Here is a 22296-nt window from a genome sequence, read left to right as displayed (position 1 = left end):
GGACAGGCTAAGGGCATCCTAGGCCTTTGGAGCCTGTAATCCTCCAGCACACTGCTCTGTCAACTATGCAGCCACAATCCCAAATATATAGATACAGAAGCCTGCTCTGGGAAACACATGTACAGGAGATTCTATTTTGAACATGAGGCTAAAGTGAGTAAAAGTCTGGGAGGAGACAAGAAATGGAGAGAAGTGGAGGGTAGGGAGGAGGGTATGGAGGAGGGTAGGAAAGAGGGTAGGGAGGGGGGTATGGACACCCCCTTGATGTCGCACATGCTGGGTGTGTTTCTGTGATTCTCTCTCCTGCTTCCTCTATTTCACCACCTCTGTTTCCAGCTGACCTCATTCCCATGCAGCCCCCATGTCCCAAGTCCAAAGGCCTGCTGGTCAACTGCCAGTAGGTAACAGAGTGTATAAGACAACTCTGTCACTGCCCCAGTGCAGTCTCAGTCTGTCTCTCTGGGCTGTGGTACCTCTTCAAAGAAATCCTCCAATCCAGAGCTGTCTGAGGGGTAGGCCTGGATTTGCTGACCATATCATCCCTGCAAGTTCTTGGTCCTGCCAGGGGCCCTGCTCGCCCTTCTATGTATGCCTAAGCAATGACTCTTAATCCAAGAACATTAAATAGGAGCACTTTATTGAGAAAGATGTGTTTCAGACCCATTAGCCAACCTGGGTTCCTGTCACACAGAAACCTTAAAGGCCTAAACACAAGGCATGGGCCAGAGATAGCAGAGAATTTGCTTGGCCTCCAGTCAAACCACACAGGAAAGGAATCCCCAGTAGGCACACAACAGGGCCTCCAGCTGAGCCTTCAGAGGTGGGACAAACCGAAACTACTAGTGTGAGAACCTTCATATTGCTCCAGCACCAACCACCCTCCTATGCCTCTGAATGGTTCTTTAGGTCATAGTACCCAGGTGGCCAGCATGTATAAAAGGTGCCTGTAAGAGGACTCCATGTTTTAACAATGGGAGCTACAGCTGGTGGTGGGTGAAGAGGGGTGGGTGTGACCCTGTGGGTAGAACAGAACTGACATCAGGGCCCACTATGGTTTCTCACCCTTGTGAGAATTCTCAGAAAGTACAATTTGACTTAAATTTGGGCTTTTTTTGTGGAAAGAGGAGGGCAGGAGCTTGTTGTAACAAACATCCCAAGTCCCAAGGACCTGTGGCTGAGGGAGGGTGGGTGGGTGTGAACCCAGAAACAACTGGCCTCTCCTTGCGGGGGGGGGGGGGGAAGAGGCAGACATAGCCCTCCCTGGCTTTATTGACAGACTGCCACAGGCCTGAAAACTTCATAGTCACTGGGGTGCCAGAGCTCTTGGAGTGTTCTCAACAGCAGTGGCCACAGCTGAGTTACCCTGTAACCCTCCTTTTCCAACATTTAGCTAAAGATTTACGGGCTCATGCCCTCTTCAGAAGTGCACGGAGTGGCCCCTGCCTCAGCAGAGAAGGGAAGGGCAGCGTGGCTGCTCTGCAGCCTGTTCCGTGACCAATGGTTAAGCAGGCATGCAGAAAGCAAGGGTGTATCAGGTCTGACTGAGAGGAGCCTTCTCAGCCTTGGCAGTCCATCAGCTTCCGGTGCCTCTCCTTAAGGAGCAGGAGTGCCCGGATTTTTAACTCAGGGGCTTGGTCCAGCAAAGGCCACTCACAGCAAGGGGCAGAGGGACACTGGGAGTGGGTAGTGACAACATGCTCAGCAGCAGGGCCTCACTTCTACCTTCCACTCAGAGGGAAGGAGGCCAGCCTGGGGTCTCCACATCTTCACTTTTGGCTCTCTGCCAGGAGCTTGCAGGGCAGGTGGGTCCTCAGCCATGTCTGTCACCAAGTAGGCCCTGCCCCACAGTGAGGGCAAGCAGGGGCAACCAGACCAGAGTGATAGACACTTCCATCAAGAGCATGTAAAAACACTTTCACATGTGTGCCATGCGCACAAAGATAGCATAGGCATGTGCACATTCCTGTATGTTATGCAATGCACAAACACAAGTGCACATGTGCTTGCACATGCACATATAATACACAAAATTCAAGCGTGAAAATACACACATGTACATAGGTTTATGAGTGCATGTTCATACAGTCATATACACATACCTATAGGTGCACGTGTGTGAATATATGTATACATACATGTTAACACATGAGCACACCTACATCCAGAGAACATACATGTGCATATACACATGTACACAAATATACAGGCAACTCCCAGGTATATATGCATGAAGATAGGCATAGCATGCATACACAGCTTCCCGCTTACACATATACACACTTACACATGCATGTACCACATATATAATTATGCATCTACACATACACATAAATATGCCTATGTGCCCCACATGTTTGTGAAACGCTTGTGTACACATCTGTTTGACATATGAATACATGTATATATACTCACATAGTCACACATACCACAGCCCACTTCCCCCAATGGCTCTGTCTCGTGCCTCCTCCAGACACCATCTTGGGCCTCATGCAGGCTAGGCCATTCAGTATTTAAGGTCCCCATTCACAGAGGCTGTGGACAGTGTACTGACCAGCCCACGATGGTCACCAGACTTCCGGCAACGGTTTCTGATGAGCTTGTAGATGGCAAAGCCTGGGATGGTGAGGCAGGGAACCCCAGCCACAATGACCACCACTGCATACACCCAGCCGGGGTATAGGACCTTCTGCGATTTGGGGAACTCCTCCTGAGAAGAGAGCCACAGGTAAGACATGGCAGAGAGGTCTACAAACGCCATTACCTTACTTTCCGTTTCTTGGAGTAGAGCCCTCCTACTACCCATGCCCCACTCTCTGCCTCCTTCCCCCTCAGGCCTCCTCCCTCTCCACCCAACCACTGCCTGGGCACTCACATAGTCAGGGTCCCAGACGCTATACATGAGCTTTTTGTTGACCTCAATCACAAAAAAGAAGAGGAAGATGACCAGCATGATCAGTGGACTGACCACTCTCCATGTGACTTGCCAGAAGATGTTGGGCTTGTGGCCGATCATAAACTCAATGTCCTTGTTGAACCTGCAGCAGAGGGCAGAGGGCAGTGTCACTGGCAGCTCAAGAAGGCTAATGGTATCACTTTTCTATATCTGAAAGTGGTTTTTCATCTTGGGATGCTGGGCCTTAGCTGCCTTCCCTCTATTAGGTCTCTGACTTTCAGAGAGGGGCTCCAGGTTGTCACTGTCAGCAGCTGCCATCTAAGCTTCGTGGAACCCCTCAGCACTGTGCTATGAGTTGGTCATCAGAGGTATCATACCCTCACCCACTTCCTATCATGCAACAATGAGGGCAGCCAGGACTTTCTTCCTTCCAGTCCACAGACACCTCTGCAGCCCCTGTGTGAGCAGCACCACCCTAAAGCTGGGGAATGGTGTGCACCATTTCTAACCTGCTCAAAGGCAGCTCTGAAGAAGAATTCCTTTCAGCACACAGGGATTCCTTGTGATCGGAATGAGACATACAGAATAAACTGGCAACTTATCCAGGGCCCCAGCAGACAATAGGACAGATGCAGGTTCCATGAGGACCTTTGAGAGACTGGACCATTGAGCCTATCTAGTCTGGTGACTGCCTTTCTTCACATCCTTGGGCAATGTTACTCACATGGCCTGGGGAGTCAGACCATTGTGCAGGTGCTAGCTGCAGCCACCCCAGGTTTCAGTTGCTGCATTCCTTGTTGATGCCTCCTAACATCACAAAACCACACAGCTGGCCCTGTGCTCCTCAGCTTTCACATTGCTTCCTCAGGCTGTTAGAATCTGGTCCCAACTCATGCTGATCTAATCCTGTCCATGTCCCCTAGGGACTTTCGTTTTTTCAGTGACTGAGAGAGGGTTTTTCAGAACAGGACTCCAGCAAAGGGCTTACGCCAACTTAATTTTAATGTAGACTGGCAGGCCATTCTAGAGTGGTCATAAGATAGCTTCTCCTGAAAGCGTAACTTGCTGGGTTTCTGCCAAGCACTGGTAATAATGCCTTGAGATATTGGGTCAAGCAGACAGTGGGAAGTGGCCCTTAATGGCGGCCCTCTGTGCCTTTCTGTGCTTGAGTTCTAGCTAGCTGCTGAAGCCTGCTTCTCCCCAGAAGGGCCTTTGCCTAACTCCAGAAGCACCCCTGATGTAGACCCCAAGTGAATGAAGAGCTCTGAGCACCATCTTGCTTCAGGACATGTGAGGTCTATGCCCTACAAAGCCTGAGTCCTGTTGTCTTGCATGCCTCCTTCCTCACCTCCCACCTCTCCCTACTTTTGTTCTAGACCCGTGGCTGCTTTTGAGGCCCCGGACTGAAGGTTATGTTTAAAGTTAGATTTTATATATATATAATAATAATATATATATATTAGGTTGTGTAGTTAGCAGGGCCTGTTTACACCACTACTAACAAGAAAGGAGGTGCCACTTCAGCAAGGCCAAGCCTTCATTCCTGGCCTCTCTCCACCTTTTGAGCCAAGTGCCAGGACTAAGCCACTGCCAGCCCACTCGCTCCTATGAAGAAAGGCTAAGCTCACTTGCGCAGTGGTGAAGGCTTTGTGCCATGGCGCGCCTGACTCCTATCCCTGCTTAGCCGGCTCAGCTTAGCAGGCACTCTGTGACTCAGCTTTTCTGCTGAAGATGGCCTGTTGCCACAGAGCCGCCCTCCTACCTGTCCACTCCATACACGTAGGCGACAGCAAGCATCTCACAAAAGGCGATGACTAGCAGAGGGATGGAGCCGGCATAGCTGTCCAGGAGGGAGAGCCAGTACTGGCCCGAATTCAGTGTGAAAATGAAGGCGATGAGGTATGTCCCCAAGCAGATGAGGCCTGTGGCCAGACAGGGAGCAGAGTGGCTACAAGGCTTCAACCCAGGGCTGCACCCCCCATTTTCACGAGGAACGCAATCAGGTCTCCCTTAAATAGTAGGCGTCATACATACCTGTAATCAGTTCTTTGGGCCACTTTTTAGGAATGAGATGGAGGTCGTTAAGGGGTACAACCACACCCTCCATGTTCCCAAACATGGACGAGAGGCCCAGGCAGAAGAGCATGACAAAGAAGAGCACCGACCACAGTGGGGACACTGGCATCTTCGTGATGGCTTCCGTGAAGACAATGAAGGCCAGGCCCGTGCCCTCCACACCCTGTACCAATGCACAAGGTCATCGAAGCTTTCTGTTACTCTCCTCCCTCTCGTGTCATTTGTTGCTGTTGCCCTTAATTGTTTCCCCAGAGACTGAAGGTTAAGTCCCTATTGCTAAGGCACTATGCACTTTGGACATAAGACTCTGAGAAATCTAGCTGTATATGACCTGAAAACCTCCTCCCCAAGGAGCAACTTTCATAGTACTGAAGGTATTGAGCAAGCTACCAAGGGAGGAAAACAATCAATAGTCCTCCTAATCTGTGACCACAACAATAATCCTTAAAGGTTCAATGGTGGCGTTCACATCTTGGCATTAACCGACAGCTGTCTAAGTGAATTTAGGGCCCACTCAAAGGGAGGGAGATCATGCCTGGCCGTGGACCAAGCCAGCTCCCTGAGAGAGTGAGGCCACACATCTAAAACAAGAGCCCGTGCCACCTGACTAAACCAGCATAATGCCTAGCTGAATGCTAAATACCTATCCTATACCCACAGACAAGTGTAGTTCTTACCCCTCATCAATGAAACTTCTCTTTGTACCAGCTAGAGACTATAACAGAAAACAATAGGTCAAAATATAGAGAACAACTGATCTTAGGGTGCCCATCCCCAGTGGTTGCATCTACAACACAACTCTTAACCTAAGGTCCAGGGAACGTGATGAAAGAGGAGGAAGAAAGACTGTAAGAGCCCACGGATCAGGAAAACAGCTGCACTGTTGTATCTTTTATGACAAGGATGCAACACTCATAACTTCTCAAGTTTACAACACCTGCCTAAACAAGACCTGAACAAGAATAACACTAATAGACATGCTAATGAGACATCCAAATCTCACTAAGGGGAGAGGGAAAAGAGCAGGCACCCCTAAACAAAGAACTACAGGCAACTAAGGAATGCTGGGAGCAGGAGAATTAGAATTCCCCAAAGATAAGCTCCTTACTTGCTCATCCAACACCAAGCGATCAATCCTGAGATAATATACACACAAGCAACAGTAAATGGACTCAGCAGGTTGTATTAATACAGGTATGCACATATGTAAATGTATGGCAATAACAAGCAAAGAAAAAGGAGTCATGAGTCTGAGGAGTGAGGGGGAGCATGGGAGGGGTTGAAGGGAGGAACAGGGGGTGTTTTGTATAATTGATTTGAGAGGTGGAGGAGTCAAGTGAGGATAGTCATGACAGGTGAACGGTGGCTTCCTCCACCTGCCACTCCTGAAGGGTAAGATGCTGACTGTGCAAAGGCCCTATGTACGACTCACAAAGACCAAAAGAGGATATCCTCCCCTAACCCACACGTGGGACCCTGACGGCACATGGGACTCTGACGGCATGGAGGTCACTGCACCTACCTCAGAAAGGAAGCTGTTCATGTTACAGGTCTGGAACTTCAGCTGTGCATAGGCCTCGGGATTGGTGGCATTGCACCACTGTTGAAAGGCCTCAAAGTTCTCCGCAGTCACATTGCCCTCAGGGAGGTCAAACCCATTAATGAGAGTCAGGATGTTCCTGGAAGGGATGAAAAGGGCTGCTGTGTGTTCTAGGCGGGACTGCCCAAAGACTGAACTCGAAAGGGTTGGGCAAAGAGGAGCGGGCCTCATGTGCATCTCCTCTGAGCACAGCCCAAAGTCTAGGACGGCAACTCACATGTTGACACAGTCATCAAAGCGCTGAGTGGCTCGGAAGCCGATGATGGAGTAGACCACGGTGGCTGCGTACACAGACGTGAAGCCATTGATGATGGACACGATTACAGAGTCCATCTCACAATTATTGCTGAGGACGAGAGCAGTGTCACCCCGGGACAACATAGGTGATTCACAGATGAGGACATATGCCCCACCCCCACCCACTTCTCACCCCACCCTCCTTCCTCCGCTCCCTCCTACCCCTCTCTCCCACCCTCTATGGCTGAAAGTCAGCATGCAGCACAGTAGAACAGTGTGTTCAAGCCTAAGACTGGCTCCTGAGTGCTCATCAAGAAGTGAAAGACTAAAGTGATGTAGGGAAATGCAGGTCCTGTCATCTGGACACATGTGGGCACTGAGCACTCAAGGTGACCAGAGTGCAGTGTCCTGACTCTGAACCAAACTGCTGTCTTCTTTACTGTCTTCTAGTCCCCTCCCCCCATACAGTGATGGTGACCCTCCAAAAGCCCAGGATACCAAAAGCTGGAGATTCCTAGAACCCCACCTTAGGCCTCAGGAAGTCAGCCTCACAGAAGGGACACTTGACCTTGACCTTTCACTTCCAGGTGCCCCCACGGGCTAGAGAAGAATTCCATGCCAGGTTCTCTACTGCTGGAAACATCTCTCTCAACCTAGGCCTTTCTAAAGATGGAGCTTTACTTATTTGTGCCATTGGATTTTGTTTATGAGAGCAATTAAAATTACTATTTGTAAAAGTAATTCAGTTTATAGCCTCAATGGCTGGAAGGACCACAGGGAGGGGTAGGCTACCTGCCTGAAGTAAAAAGGAGGAAAAGAAATTCTAGAATTTTCCAGATGGGACTTGGCCATCCGGGCTGGCATTTGGAGCAGGAGAAGGCCATCTGGCTGAGACCTTGCAGTGTCTATGCCCCTCAGATGGATGGATGTTCCCCACAGCACAGGGTGCAATGTTCTAGGGTCAGAACCCAGCTGTATTTCTGACTAGCCAAGAGACCCAGGTTTATGTACTGAGGCAGCACAAGTCTGTGTGTTCATGACTCTTGGGCATGGCAGATGTGGCCACAGCTCAGGGGCTAACCCAAGGGTTCGGCCGTTACTCGTCCTCAGCCCTCTGTGACCTAGACCCCTCTGTGACCTGACTTCCTGATGGAAGCCCCATGAATCCCATCTGGAGACACTCAGCACATCTTGAACATACCCTGATTTTCTGATTCAGCCTTCCAAGCCCAACCCTCAACACAGCTGTCACCGTGCTGCCCCACAGTGGGTCAAAAGCAGAGTGCTCAAGCCATCAGAAAAGTGGGTATCAATCTGCAGCACACCACCATGCCACAGATAATCCCAAAAGCTGACAAGAGAAACGAGCCCCCCAGCACAGCTGGAGGGCGCTTGTAGTGTGCAGTGCTGGGGAGGGCAGCCTGCTGGGTCCGTAGATGGCTGATCATGGCGTGGCATGAGAGCGGAATGAGTAGAGTGACGCCAGGCCTCCTCCCAGGTATGTGCAAGAGCACGCGTGGTACAAGCACCACTCACAACTATAAAAGTGGAAGCAGCCAAAGTGCCTGCTTGGTGGGTGCGTAAGCACCACCAGCAGGTGGGTAGGCTGCCCGCACAGCAGGTGGCCAGCCAGATACACAGGACTGTGACACCAACACACTCTACACAAGGGAAGCATAAGGTCAGAGAATAATCAGCTGCCAAAGACTCCAAGCCACCAATTTATCCACAGGAAATTCTCAACAGACAAAGCAGAGACAGAAGCAGGGAAATGCTACCAGTGGGCCTGGGAGTTGAGAAGCGCCTACTCATGAGAACGTTCTAGAAGTAGATGGAGGTGATGTGTGCACAACCTTGTGAACACACCACAGCCACTGGACTCATGTAGATGAGCTCATGTTGCCTATGTGGACGGTCTTACAGAACACAAATTCTCTGAATAAACCTGTCATAAAAACAATTCACCCACAGCTCCATTTGGACTCCACCTGCATTGGCACTTCCAGGGTTTCTTCTAGAACATTCTCAATGGCACCAGAGGAGGCTTTCTGAAGCCTGAGACCCATGATCCAGTGACAAAAAGGCCATGGTCCAGACAGAACACTTACCCATCCACCCAACTCCAGCACATCCTCAGAAGGGCCTGCCCTCCCAGACCACAGGAGCCGCAGACCATGTCCTCCAAGGACAGACTTCTCCCAGTGTCATAACTATTGCAGACCACACCTCCCAGGGCAGGCATACCCATACTGTCAGCCCTGTCTGTGCTCTAGCCCTGTCTGCTGTCTCTCCATGGCTTTCCTATCCTGAATCTGTGAAGTTCTGTTCTAGCAGGCGCCTCTACCCACTCCCTGTCCTTCTCCCTCCGCCATCAGATCCCACTGCTTTTCCCTGACCCACCACTGATCACAGAGGACAGGTCTGGTTGCACCAAGCCTGGCTGATGCTCCCTAAGCCTTTGCCAAATACAATAAATACCACCTCTATTCTCCCTGGATGTTGATGGGGGTTCTTCATAGCTTAGGACCTTTTCAGAAGGTATCAGGAAGAGGTGCATGTCTAAAGCTGGCAGGGTCACAGCCTTCAGGATCTGACCTGGGTCCCAGATGGGCTCTGGGGATACAACATACCTGGGGCCTGGAGTTCTGAGGTAGATTGGGAACCATGTGGCCATCAAGTTGGGAGTGGAGAAGGAAGCATGCTAGACCAAGCAGCAGAGAGTATCAGGGGACCCAACAAGGAGAGATCTTCTCAAAGCCTGTGCCTGCTTTTCCTGCCAGCTCTGTTCTGGGCTTAGACAGGACTGGTCAGAGGGTAGCTGCTGAGTCACACTGACCAACACTGGTGCTGTGCACTGTGTTTTGAAAGCACCCTCCTTCTTCTCCTTCTTAACCGCACAGCAGAACTCCACATGGTCTGACAGGGAAACTGAGACTCCAGAACCAAGGTACTGCTAGTGGTCCCACAGCTCCTAACCCTGAGAGCCCTCCCTCCAACACCATACTCACTGCACAGAATTGTAGCTGGAGAAGGAGATGAGCCCCCCGAAGGCCAATGAGAAGGAGTAGAAGACCTGAGCGCCTGCATCCAGCCATGTGTTGGGGTTGGTCAGCTCCGTGATCTGTCATACAGGGACTCAGCTGTGACTACAGGAAGCCAGCCTCCCTTCTACCAAGGAAGAAGCTAGCTCCTCCCCCAGCAATGGATGCCATTCTACACAGAGGAACAAGGTCAAGCCACCCAATGGTCCCCATCCAGGATACATATGTTAAAGGCCCATGAACAGGCTGACCCCTTGCCAGGCCCTTCTCAGCCAGGGTGGGTATCATCGTATAGAAGCAAGCTTCTCTTGGAGCCAAGAGAATTCAGCAAGGACTTCTTCCATAGAATCAGCTGGTAGTCAGCTGGTAGATGGCAGAGACTCACATTGGGTGTGAACAGGAAGACAATGCCATTGGTGGCACCCTTCAGGGTCAAGCCTCGGATGAGAAAGATGGTCAGCACAACGTAGGGCAGGGTGGAGGTGATGTACACAGCCTGTGAGGAAGGAGGTGGGGGAAGACCCAGTGTGGGATGGGTGCAGAGGTCAGACAAAGAAAGGGGACTACTTCAGGAGCAGCGTGCTCAGCTGGTACTGCACCTTCCCGGTGGTCTCGATGCCACGGATAACACACACATACAGCACACTCCAGGCACATGTCAGGCAGAGCAGGATCCACCACTGGATGGAGCCCGAGTCACTGATGGAAGCGGAGATGTTGAGAGTCTCTCGGTACCAGAAGTAGTCCACGGAGGAGCTCTTGGCACACTCTTCCACGTAGCCTGCAGAAGCAGATGAGCACGCACATCAAGGTGTGGGTCAAACTGGGGACAAGCTAGAAATAAGCCAGGAGAAATGGCAACGTGAACAGAAAGTGGAGGAAACCTAGCCAGGGTCTGAGGCATTCAAGGAATACACTTGCGCACATGAATATAGCCTCACCTACATACACGGGCACTCATGAACATCCCCACCTATCTGTATCCACACACCACACACTCTGATACGGGTGTATGCACACAGCTGCTTGCACATAAATGCCCTATGTGAAGCCTGCTAAGATAGGGTGTTGGGCTCTGATGTGGGTCCAGGCCTCCCTGACTCCTGGAAGAAACTCCCTATTACCGCTGGAGCAGAAGGTGACCCTGGATCTTTGGGACTCTGGCTATGGCCATGCTCATTACAGCCCAACTCCATATTATCCCGCTTCCAGGGGCACTTCTTCCTCAAAGAATCTGGGGCTCTCCTACTAGGGAGGACTTGTCCTTTGGCCAAAAGAGGCCCATCTTGATGAGCTCCTGAAGGTTCATGTGAAGCCTTCAGAGCTACTCTGTGGTAGTCAGGACAGCAGTTACCAATAGGCAGGGGTGACAAAGGACACTGTGGCAGAGTGGTCTCTTTGTGAAGAGACCCCAGGAGCACAGGGAAGGAAGCAAAAAGTCTCCTACCAAGGATCTGTACCCTCTAGTATCACTAGCACTGGTTGTCCTGAACTTGCTTTTCAGACCAGGCTAGCCTTGAACTCAGAGATTTGTCTGCCTTTGCCTCCCTGAGTGCTAGGATTACATCTTATTTTTGAAGCAGGGTTTTCCACTGGGACCTGGGCTTACCAACTAGGCTAGGCTGAATGGCCAGCAAGGCCTTAGGGTCTTCCTGTCTCTACTTTCCAAACTCACTGATTAGAGGTGACAGCTGTTTGGCTTTTTATGGGGGTGCTGAGGATTGAACTCTGATCCTCGTGCTTTTATCATAAACACTTTAAACTGACTATGCTATCTCTCTAGCCCATATAACATAAATTTTTTAATGTTCTATTGCCTTAAAGATGTTTTTACCTTTTGCTAACTCTTGTCTCTAAGCCTCCAATTCTTAGAAAGTGGAAGGGCATATGGTCGCAAAATACGACTGTCTGTCTAAGAAGGCACCAGCAACCATTTCTTCTACCCTCCTACAAGCTACATCCCGTCAGACGGACAGAGAGAGGGCAGGTGGCATCAACATTCCCTGAATAAGGCCAAGGGCTCACCTGTCTGGTTCACATTGAGTGGACATTCACTCCATGGCAGAGGTTCCTGGAAGGAGTTGAAGAAATACCACATGACCCAGGCGATGATGGTGTTGTAGTACAGGCCCACCATGAAGGACACGAACATGGAGGCGATTCCTGTGGGAAGGGATCACTGTGGAACGCGTACAGCCATCTCTAGCAAGTGAGTGCATGGGTACCCAGCCTATGCTGTCCCATCCCACGGAGACAGGAGGACACCAGGAGGGGCCTGCTTGCCAGCCTGCAGATGCAGCCTGGACCTAGAAGTGGGATACCACTTGTATGATCGCCTGATTCTTTCAGGCTGAGCTGAAGGTCCCAGCACTCTACACCCTCACCTGTTCCACTTATAGCCCAGGCAAGCGGTCACAGAACCCTTGCAAAGAGCCTTTTTGATAACTTCAGTGGGCGTTGGCTCTGCCTCAAGGAGACCTACTTGGCAAGTTCCAAGCCAAAGACAGATGGGTAGACTCAGGAAAATCTCTGCCAAGAAGTAGTGAAAGAGGCAGAGATTGTAGTGAGCTCAGTATCTGGGGACAACAGGTTGACCTGTAAAGGGGTTTCATGACTTGCTTTTTTGATTGTGAAACTAAAAACCAAATGTGTGTGAAAAGAGAGAGGAGGAGGAGAAGAGAATAGCCAGAGAGTCAGGGGTGGGGCAACAGGGCAGGAAAGGCTTGGCATCAAGGAGAGGCAACTCTGTGGGCTTTGGGCTGTCCAACATCTGAACTCTCTGCCCATGGACCGTACCCTGGCTGGAGAACCCACACGGCTTACCTGCATTCTGAGCTCTCAGTGAGCCATGTCCTCTTAATGAGGTTGGAGGTAGGACCATCTCCAAGCCAGGGTTTGTAAATGAGTGACCATACCTGGGCTGGGGGCAGTACTGGGCGTCCTTGCTGAGTGTGTAGGAGTGGACGGAGCAGGCAGGCAGCTCCCCCTTCTGGCTCTGGAGGCTTTTGTTCTAGGAAGGTGGGGTTTAAATGCTCTCCCCCAGCATCTAGATCTTCCTGTGCCCTGGGTTGTGGGGATTTGGGCGACCTCTGCTGGCCTGGCCTAGCCGCTGCAACCCACACATGCCTGGATTCTAATGAAGGTTCCTGAGGGTGTCTGAAAGAACATTAGCCTGGCACTGATTGGGAAAGGTAAGGAGGAACTAGACTGTAAACCCCAGCCCAGTTGGGAGCACTGACACACACCTACACCCTTTAGAGCCGGGTGAATGGAGCTCCACACGCCCACGCTGCCCTTGCGTAGCCGCTGGCCGATGGCAAACTCCAGATGCAGCAAGGGGATGCCCTCCAGCACCAGAAGGATGAGGAATGGGATCATGAAGGCCCCTAGATGGGAAGAAACAAGACATGTCATTATAGTCCAGGACACACCTGGGGAAGGGCACTTCAAAACCTTTATTATAATGATTAGGTGCCACACCCCTGTGGTACTTGAACAGAGCTGTGAGTGGAGCCACAGCAAACTTCACGTCCTAGAAGGATCTGTTAGCAGGGAGACAGCCTTGGTAATCATCTGTGTTAACACTCCCTGCTGGCTTGAACAATATTGTCATCAAACAAAACGTGTGACACTGCCACCATGCTCACTGACACCGGCAGGGGTTTACTGGCTGGGAATGAGTTGGCTCCAGGCCTCTCACTGACCAGAGCCTTGTAGATGGACAGACAGAGTCACAACCTCTGAGATTAGCTGCCAGATACCAGTGTGAGAAGGGACCTCTTTACTGGTAATGCTGGGTAATTTGGAGAAGAAGCAAGCACCCTTTGGCTTGGAGAAGCTCCATTTGCTTGAATATGTTCTTTACCTCAAAGTGTAATGAGTACAATAACGCTCTTAAATAACTGGCCACATGGCCCTCATCTGTGCAAACCCCTTTGTACTATAGACCTAACAAACCCTAACATTAGGAAGTGCGTCTCTCCCATGATTTAAAAAGAAAGCAATCTTAAATGGTGTCTTGTGTGTTAATTATATTTCTATAAGAGCTATATTAATGAAAAAAAGTTTAAATGGTGTGTGCCACATAACAATATTAGGACTAGAGAAATGGCTTAAAGCATGCTGAGAACTTGCTGCTCTCGTACCAAAGTACTTCACTTTAGCACCCGCGTGGTGGCTCACAACCATCTATAACTCCAGTCACAGTAGATTTGACCCTTTCTTCTGACCTCCGTGGGCACCAGAAATACACATAATACATATAGGTATATGCAGACAAAATGCTCATAAACATATAATAACTAAGTAAATCTAAAAAATAAAAATAAAAAAGCTGAGCATGATGGCACATGCCTTTAATCCTAACAGGAGAATCTCTGTGAGTTTTAGGCCAGCCTGGTCTACACAGTGAGTTCCAGAACAGCCAGAGCTGTATTGAGAGACCAAAGAAAGAAAGAAAGAAAGAAAGAAAGAAAGAAAGAAAGAAAGAAAAGAAAAGAAAAGAAAAGAAAAGAAAAGAAAAGAAACACCACTATCAGCAGAGTTGCGAAGACAACCTGTGGACTAGGAGAAAATATTTGCAAACTACAAGTCTGATGAAGTATTAAAGTCTTAGACTATTTAGAGGACAAACTCAAACAAAATAGTTGAGTCCAAGAAGACACACAGGTCTTAGTAAGACATGGGAAGGTGTTCACATCACTGCCCATGAATTTCAAGCCCGAATTGTGGGGTACCTAAAGCCATGAGGAGAGCTCTAAAAGAAGAAAATTTTAAGCTCAGGCAGAAGTGGAGACTAAAACTATCAATGTTGTTGGTGAGAAAACAGGATACTGCCACCACCATGGAACACAGTAGGGTCATTTCTGGGGAAAAATAGACACAGAACCACCATGTTACCCAGCAATTCCATTTCTAGTGCTGGAGGGAATATAAAGCAGAGCCTCGAGGTGTTTGACACCTGTGTTCACCATTCGGTGACTGAGTGGATGAATGCACCAAAACCTCCGTACAGTAGGATTTAACACATGGAGGGAGATGGAGAATTTTGTTGAGTTAGGCAAAAGCCAATCACCAAAATACCAACTGGTTTTCCACATAGGTCCCTGGATACAATATATTCAGAGAAACTGTAGAATGGAGGTTTCAGGGGCAGGAAGAATATGGGGAGGTGATAATGAGAACAGTTTCAGTTGGGGAAGATGAGAATTCCAGAGGTAAACAGTGGTGAGACTGTTTAAGAATGCACTTAAGGCCACTGAACAAAGACATTTAAAAATAGCCAAGAGGCACATTTTACAATCCACGTTTTTCTCACACCTGGAAGCTGAGAACAGAAAACACGTGAAGCCCTCTCTATACCTAAAGTGGCAAACTTACCCTTCACAGTTCCCTCTCACCTGTGGAGACACTTCAGCTATCACACTTGGCCTCAAAATTTGAGCTGTTAAGAATTAACCTTTGAAGTATGCTGCAGTGACGGCATTTGGAAATAGTGGTAGGTCAGTGGCAGGGTAGAACAAAACAGAAGATAGCCTATCCTGAAAGATGCTTCCACGACATCAGGCAGACTAAAAGGTTAAGTAACTGGGGACTGTTTGAGAACAAGTAGAGACATCTGCTGCCCTGTGGAAAGGACTGCTTCCACAGGGGTCGGCTTTCTTCTCCACGCACGCCTCGTGGGAAAGCCAGCATCAGGCTGCTGCTGACAGGAAAGTGGTGGCAGGAGCTTCGGGGAGATGTTCACTCCCAACATCATCACATTCTTTTCAGAAAAACACAGGCAGAGAAGTTTGGCTGAAAATTGCCACTGTTTCTACTGTTTCTGTTGAAGGCCTCAGTGAGGCTCAGTAAAGACAAAGCTCAAGCTGCAGGCACAGCCTAAGCACCTGGAATCGGGAGTAATCTGGAACTGGGAGTTTGCCGGCCCAGCCCAAGACCTGGACAACCTTCAACACTTAAGAGCCTCTAGCCACTGACCTGGGGTTCTGTTCTACTAAGACTCATGGCATCCCTTGGGAATGATCCAGAGCAAAAAGCTATGAACCCACCACAGTCCCGTGCATATCATAGCCCTTCATGCCCAGGTGTCTCAGGCACAGGCCTGAAACAGAGGAACGCCAAGATATCCCAATATCCAGCTGAAGAACACCATTCAAGATGCAGCCACACCTTTCTTCCAGCCAGGGCACCATCATCCTACTTGACAGACAGGAAGAGATACAGAAACAGAGAAAATCAAGGAGACAGGCACAAAGGGGCAGAGAGGGACAAGATGAGGGGGATAGGTGAGAAGGGATAAAACAAAGAGACTAAGACAGCTAGGCAAGGAAAGATGGAAAGAAACAAGGGGAGATAGAAAGAAATGAGAAACAGAGACACAGAGAATCAGAGACAGAAATGAGAGTCAGAGAGACACAGAGAACCAGAGACAGCTCAGGGACAAGGAGAAACAGAAACACAAGGAGAGACATAGACAGGAGAAGCAGGCATCAGAGAAAGACAAAGAGGGATGAAGGAAAATAGAGAGAGATCTTCTCCTTTCTCTAAAGGCCCTTGGTTCCCTGTGGTGGACCAAGTAAGTGAATCAAGGATGGTAGGCCACCATTTGTTTTCCTTGTGCCCCTAACAGGGGAGCCAATCATGTGGGGTGAGCCAGCTGCTGGCAAGCTTGAGGTGCCTGGAGTGGTGCCAATGTGGTGTTTCCAGCTCAGAGCAGCAAGCTGGGTGCAAGACTTGACCTTCTGTGGAAGGTGACAGAGTGCCAGCCCTGTATAGAGTCTTCATTTTTGAGCTGCTATGCCACCTGTCTATGGGGTTTGGGGGCAGAGGCACAGGGTACAGGTATTGGCCAGGTATTGGCAGGAGCTTCAGAATATAGCACCAAGGGCTAATGTCCAAAGGTCCCCAGAGATAAGGCCTTTCATGCTGCCTGGAGTCCTCAGCATTTGCTGTTTACACAGAGAGATGCACCAGCAGAGACCACAGCAACGTGGGGCTGAAGGGAAATGGAATACACAGCTTGAATAAGACCAGGTCTTTCTTTGATTCATAGTTGGGAAAGCAGTGAGGAGAAGGGAGACATGCTTCAGGTTGAGAAAGGTCTACCCTAGTCTCTCTTTCTAGCAGGGCTGTCTGCTGCTCACACTTGCCCACGGTTGTACACAAACAAGGTCACCAGGTCTAGACCGGGGGAAGGGGAGGGGTGGCTCACCCTGGGGCCACATAGGGGATGTGTGGAGAGGGCTGGGAACATTCTGTGGGTGCCAATCTGGTCCTTGAAGGAAGGCAGTAACTGGGCCAGTACCCATGGCACCCACCTTAACCACAAGTGCCATTGCTGCCTGGATACAGAGCAGGAGAGGGGGGTTCCCCAGTTCTAAGGCTTGTAGCTAGGGCCAGGACATGTAAGGACAGCCATATCCAGGATGCCTATTGTGAGTGTGGTTCGCCCATGCAGACTCTTGAGTATCCTGCATAGATATTGTAACTACCATGTGCAAAAAGGAGGTTTAGGGACCGGCTGACCAAGGTTAACCCATTCTTTCTCTTGTCACCAGCGCAGTGACATGCTCCTTGGGTTTGCCAAGTATATCCCCCAAGTAGGCTCAGGGTTGGAGCCACCCTCAATATCCCCCATTATGGTCGTCCCATTTCACAGGTGAGAACACTAGAGAAGGATGATCTAGGAGGCTGGGCCCACACTGCTCTGTGTCTACACTACCTCTGAGTACACAGACCTCAGGAAATGGCCGTGAGCAAGCCCATCTCCCCAGAACCATCATGGAGGTTGGTGACTGGCCCATATAATTTTTGGTGGACAGTCTGAGTTCCCAAGAGTAAAGCCACAGAGGAACCAGGGCTGCCTGCTTCTCATGTCTGCTCATAAGTGGTTTATGTGCACTGGGATTTTGTGGAGCTGACAAACCTAAGCGCTATCAGCAGGCAGGGTATCAGGGCTTACAGGCTAAGAGTGTTGGAGCCCCAGGACACCACCCAGTTCCGCTGTCCTCCGGTCTACCAATACCTGTCATGGTCTCTTGTCCTCCCAAGAGCCCATGAGGGACCCTCAGTCCTCTCAGTCTATTTAAGCTTCCTCTGGAGGGTAGATGAGGGCATCACCTGCAGGCCTTTTCTGCCAGGGTCCAGAGTCTCAGCCTGGAAATAATTCCCTGTGTAACAGCACTGTTTGTGAGCAGTCCTTAAGAGCAAGAGGCCAACCTACAGGTCAGGATGACTGTGCCTGGGTTCTGCTCTCCTGAGTCCACCTGGCCCAAACACAAACTTCCCTTCCTTATGGGAGATTGGCCTATGGTGGGCAGGGAAGGTGGGGGGAGTCAACACAGATCAGAGTGACCCAAAGACTCATGGCTCCTCCAAGAGATGTTCTTTCCACTCTACCTGGGCCATCCCTCTGGAGTCTAGGCTCAGAACAGGGTGCCCAAGCCACCAAGGCTGGGGCCAGAGCCCTCATTGACCTTTCCCCCTCCAGTCTTCCCAGGGTTGGCACAGAAGTCTGCAGTATTGCCTGAGGCACCGACCACTGCACCTCCTACCTTCAGAGGCAGCACCACACCCCCACGGGCCCCAGCGCATTGCTGCCTCAGAGAAGCAATGAGCTCAGGTGCTGGGAATCCCCATCAGGTTTCCACTGAAGCCTGAGCCTGAGACACAGCTCTTTGCTTGTGGGACAGGCTCAGGCCTGGCCCTTCCCTCCTAGACACAGGCGTGACCTGACACATCTGCACCTTGCCTCCTACCCTCCATCCATTTGGCACCTCCACATCCCTGCAGAGTTCCTCCACAGCAGGGGAGCCTGAGGGTGCCCTCCCTGGGTGGAAGTGGGAGGAAGCCCACGGTCTGTTTGCAGTGGGGTTATCTACATCCAAATGTGGTTGTCAGAAAGCAGAAAGGATCCAAGAACAGGAGGTTGTAAAGCCTTGGGCCAGTTCTGTTGAGACCACCTGGGATCTGGGTGGCGTCACCTGCACAGCAAAACCTGGGGCTGTCAGCTCTCACTTGCTGGAGAGCCTGGTCTGAGTGAAAGGTGCCGGCAGAGTCATAAATAGCCAGCCTACACATCTACACAGCAACACAGTGGCCACTTCATCTTTGCCGTGACAGCTTCCCTTCACAATGCCAGTGTGTGATTGCGCAGATTGGAAGGAAAGACAGCTCCTGAGTCAAAGGAGCCCGTTTAAGAGGAGAATGTCTGGAAGCATTACAACCCCGCCTGTGGCACACCCCTGGCCCAGCAGAGCCAGTTTCTACACAGCCAGGCCTGCCCAGACCTCCACTGACAGCCCCACACTAGGGAAGCAGAGCCTGGGCTCGAGGTGAGGAGGCAGAAGCTCCCCCAAGGCTGTGTGTGCGTGTGTGTGTGTGTGTGTGTGTGTGTGTGTGTGTGTGTGTGTGAAAGAGAAAGAGAGAGAAGGAGGGAGAGAGAGAGTGTGTAAGTCTGTGAGAGTGTGTGGGTGAGAAAGGGTGTGTGTGTTTGTGTGTGTATGCACACACACATGCACGCAAATGCACACATTTCTGGTACAGCACCCCTCGTGGGGCTGGGGATAAGAAAAGCTGGCGTACCGACTGGCGGAAATTGTTTCTGTGATATCGGAGCCTGTGGAGAAGCTATGCCTGCGACCTCTGTGCCCCAGCTGTGCCCTCCTGGCCCACCTGGAAGTGTGCTGTGGACCACCTTCAGTGGAACAAGGATCAGATCCTGGGGCTCTCTGAAGGGGAGACATGGGGCCTCACTGGAGAAGCTAAGGTTCTCTTAAAGGCTACCACACAAGCTGAGGCTTTCGTCACTGAATGCGGCAGCTCCTCTCTGTCCACGCTGGTGCAACAAGACAGGCTCTGCCCATGCCTCTGTCCTCTGAGAATCATCCTTGGAAACCCAACTTTCCCTCTTCCAACAGTGCCCACCTGCCAACTGGCCCTGCCAACTGGGTGAGTGTTGTGCCCTCAGAGAGGGGTGTCAACTGGGGGCACTAGCTGTACCATCCCCATCTCCAGGGGGAGATTATTCTGCAACTACACACAAACCACCCTTCACATAGGCAAGGGCAGAACACATGTCCTTCACCAACAGCTGAGGTCATTGCCCTAACTCTTCCTTCCTCATCTGTGACCCTCTTGGGTTCTGAATCCTGGAATGTCCATCCCGTGTCCTTGGCACCTGCTTTGGCTTCAGCCCATAGCCCCAACCCAAGCCCGGCCCGGGCCCCAGCCCCTACCTCCTCCGTGGCTCTGGCATAGGTAGGGGAAACGCCACACGTTGCCTAGCCCCACACAGAAGCCCACGCAGGTGAGCATGTACTGGGCCTTGTTGTCCCATTTGGGCCGGGAGCTGGCCTCTTCCTTCTCGATGACTTCCAATTGATCCAGAGATGGAATCCGGTCCTCTAGGCCAGGGTTGGGCAGCACGAGCCTCACCATGGTGGTCGCTGGCTTGGGCCTGGCACACACGGGCAGCTCAACAGCCAAAGGGCAAGTGGTGGTGTCCAGGAGCCCTGGCTCTTTATAGAGAACCTTTGGCACCTCACCCCAAGCACCTGGGCTGAAAGGAGGCGTCAGCAGATTTGCAGGGCGCGTCCCGCAGCACTGTTAATGCCTTATCTGCGGAGGCACCCAGCCCAGCCAGCTGAGCCGCCCCCTCCATTCACTGACAGGAGGTCCTGCTGCAGGCCTGGCCACCCCTTCCCCCTTACACACAGACATAGGCCAGGGGTGGGTGTGGAGAGGCACAGTGCCAGACCCACTCCCCAGGAAGGAGGGCAAGACCTTCAGAAAATCAAAGAGATGGTGTCTGTTGATGCCCTGTGCCCGCCAGCAGGATGCTGGTTCTCCCTGGACTGTTGGCAGTCCGGGAAATGTTTCACCTGTAGGAAACTGAACAGGGCTTTGCCCACCCCATCATTTTTTCTGAAGGTGGTTGAAGCCCTGTTCCCCAGTTGCTGCTCACATGAAGTGGCACAGTATGGCCTGGGCTCCTCCAGGCACAGCTCTGTGCTCTAAATGGCCCTCAGAAGACCTGTGGCTACCCCAGCTTCTGGAGCCCTGCAGTATTTGTTCTCCCAGGGAGCACTTAGGGAGTGAAGAAGTTGCTTGTGTTGGCACCAGGGAGCTACAACAATGAAGTCCTGCCCCCGGCAGATGGCCAGATAGGAGATATGGAGAAGCCAGCATCACACCAGGAATGATCAAAGGGTGCCAGGAAAGGTAAAGGTATAGGGCCATACTTGCCTTTGAGGCTAGATGGCCAAGGAAAGGTTCCCAGGGGCTATGTCTAAGACCAGAAACAGGATCGCATACATTTCATGCAAGCTTTGCAGATAGGACTTAGGTAGGGCATGCCTTCTCTTCTGAGTCCTTCTCGGGGCTCTCCCTCTTCTGTTTACCTCATGATTCTCCTACCCCTGGGAACTATCCTGAGCTTCCTGAGGGCAAAGGAATGCTGCCCTATGCCCTCTACACCCCCCCTCAAATGCCCCTCCCACCTACCTTGGTCCAGCCTCAAGCTCTCCAGGAGGGCCCTTCCTAGACTCTACTGACCACTCCTCCCCCACAGCACATCCTTGCCACACATGATCTTCCTAAAATTCACAGGACTTTTAATGTTCTGTCATCTTTCTTCCATTTCTTTGTCCTCTTTCTTTTCAAAATGCTGATAGGACTCTTAAATTCTGTCTGATTATTTATTTCATCAGCGGTCAACACCACTAGGCCATAAGACCCAAAAGCCCAGCTTTATCCACTACCCCTACATTAACTCCTGCTGATATCCCTGAAGATGAAGAGAGGTATCACTCAGGGCAGAGCAAGTTCAGGGGTCTGACTTTTCACCGAACACACTGGGAAACTAACAGGGCAGAGGGCAGAGGGGAGATGAAGTTTACATTTGAAATATCCTGCCTACAGAATGTGAAGAAGAGGGTAAAGGAAGATCAGAGAGAAAGAAAGGAAGATCAGAGAGAAAGAAAGGAAGAATCACAAATCCAGAGACATGAAAAGATCCAGAGAGACGGAGAGATAGAAATATGAAGGGAGAGACAGAAAGACACAGAGAGATGACAGAGACAGAGAGAAACAAGGAAACAGAGACAAGGAAATAAAGAAATAGAGACTGATACAGAGATGTATCAAAAAAAAAACTCACAGAGACAGAGATAGAGGGGGACAGACAAAGACCAAAAGAGATACCCAGAGAGATAGTTAAAGGCATCAAAGGCAGAGATACAGAGACAGGGAGAGGCACCAAGGGACTCAAAGACAGGCAAAGAAAGACAGACAAAAATAGGAGCAGAGACAGAGAGACAGGCAGAGATAAACAAACAAATAAAGACAAAAAGACTGAGATGCAGAGAGACAGACACAAAGAAGTAGAGAGAGAAATAATATAGAGAGGAAGGAACACCTAGACCAGGTGATAGGATCTGGAGACAGGG

At 50.6% G+C, this 22296-nt stretch overlaps 1 protein-coding gene across 1 annotated transcript; it reads right to left on the bottom strand.

Moving 5' to 3' along the window:
* Window positions 1–620: 620 nt before the first annotated feature.
* Slc6a19 (solute carrier family 6 member 19) lies at window positions 621–20368 on the bottom strand. Its single transcript, XM_021631406.2, has 12 exons — window positions 20086–20368; window positions 13093–13233; window positions 11873–12010; window positions 10447–10628; window positions 10233–10343; window positions 9815–9927; window positions 6787–6915; window positions 6492–6648; window positions 4928–5132; window positions 4656–4815; window positions 2873–3035; window positions 621–2707 (listed from the first exon to the last, which is right to left on the bottom strand). The coding sequence occupies exons 1-12, from the start codon at window positions 20285–20287 to the stop codon at window positions 2504–2506; spliced, it is 1905 nt and encodes a 634-aa protein (XP_021487081.1). The 5' UTR covers window positions 20288–20368; the 3' UTR covers window positions 621–2503.
* Between the last annotated feature and the right edge of the window lie 1928 nt (window positions 20369–22296).

The sequence above is a fragment of the Meriones unguiculatus genome, chromosome 3 (genome assembly GCF_030254825.1).
Source record: "Meriones unguiculatus strain TT.TT164.6M chromosome 3, Bangor_MerUng_6.1, whole genome shotgun sequence".
In the NCBI taxonomy this organism is placed as follows: domain Eukaryota; kingdom Metazoa; phylum Chordata; class Mammalia; order Rodentia; family Muridae; genus Meriones; species Meriones unguiculatus.
Note: the sequence above shows the minus strand (reverse complement) of the source record. Positions and strands in the feature narration are given on the sequence as shown.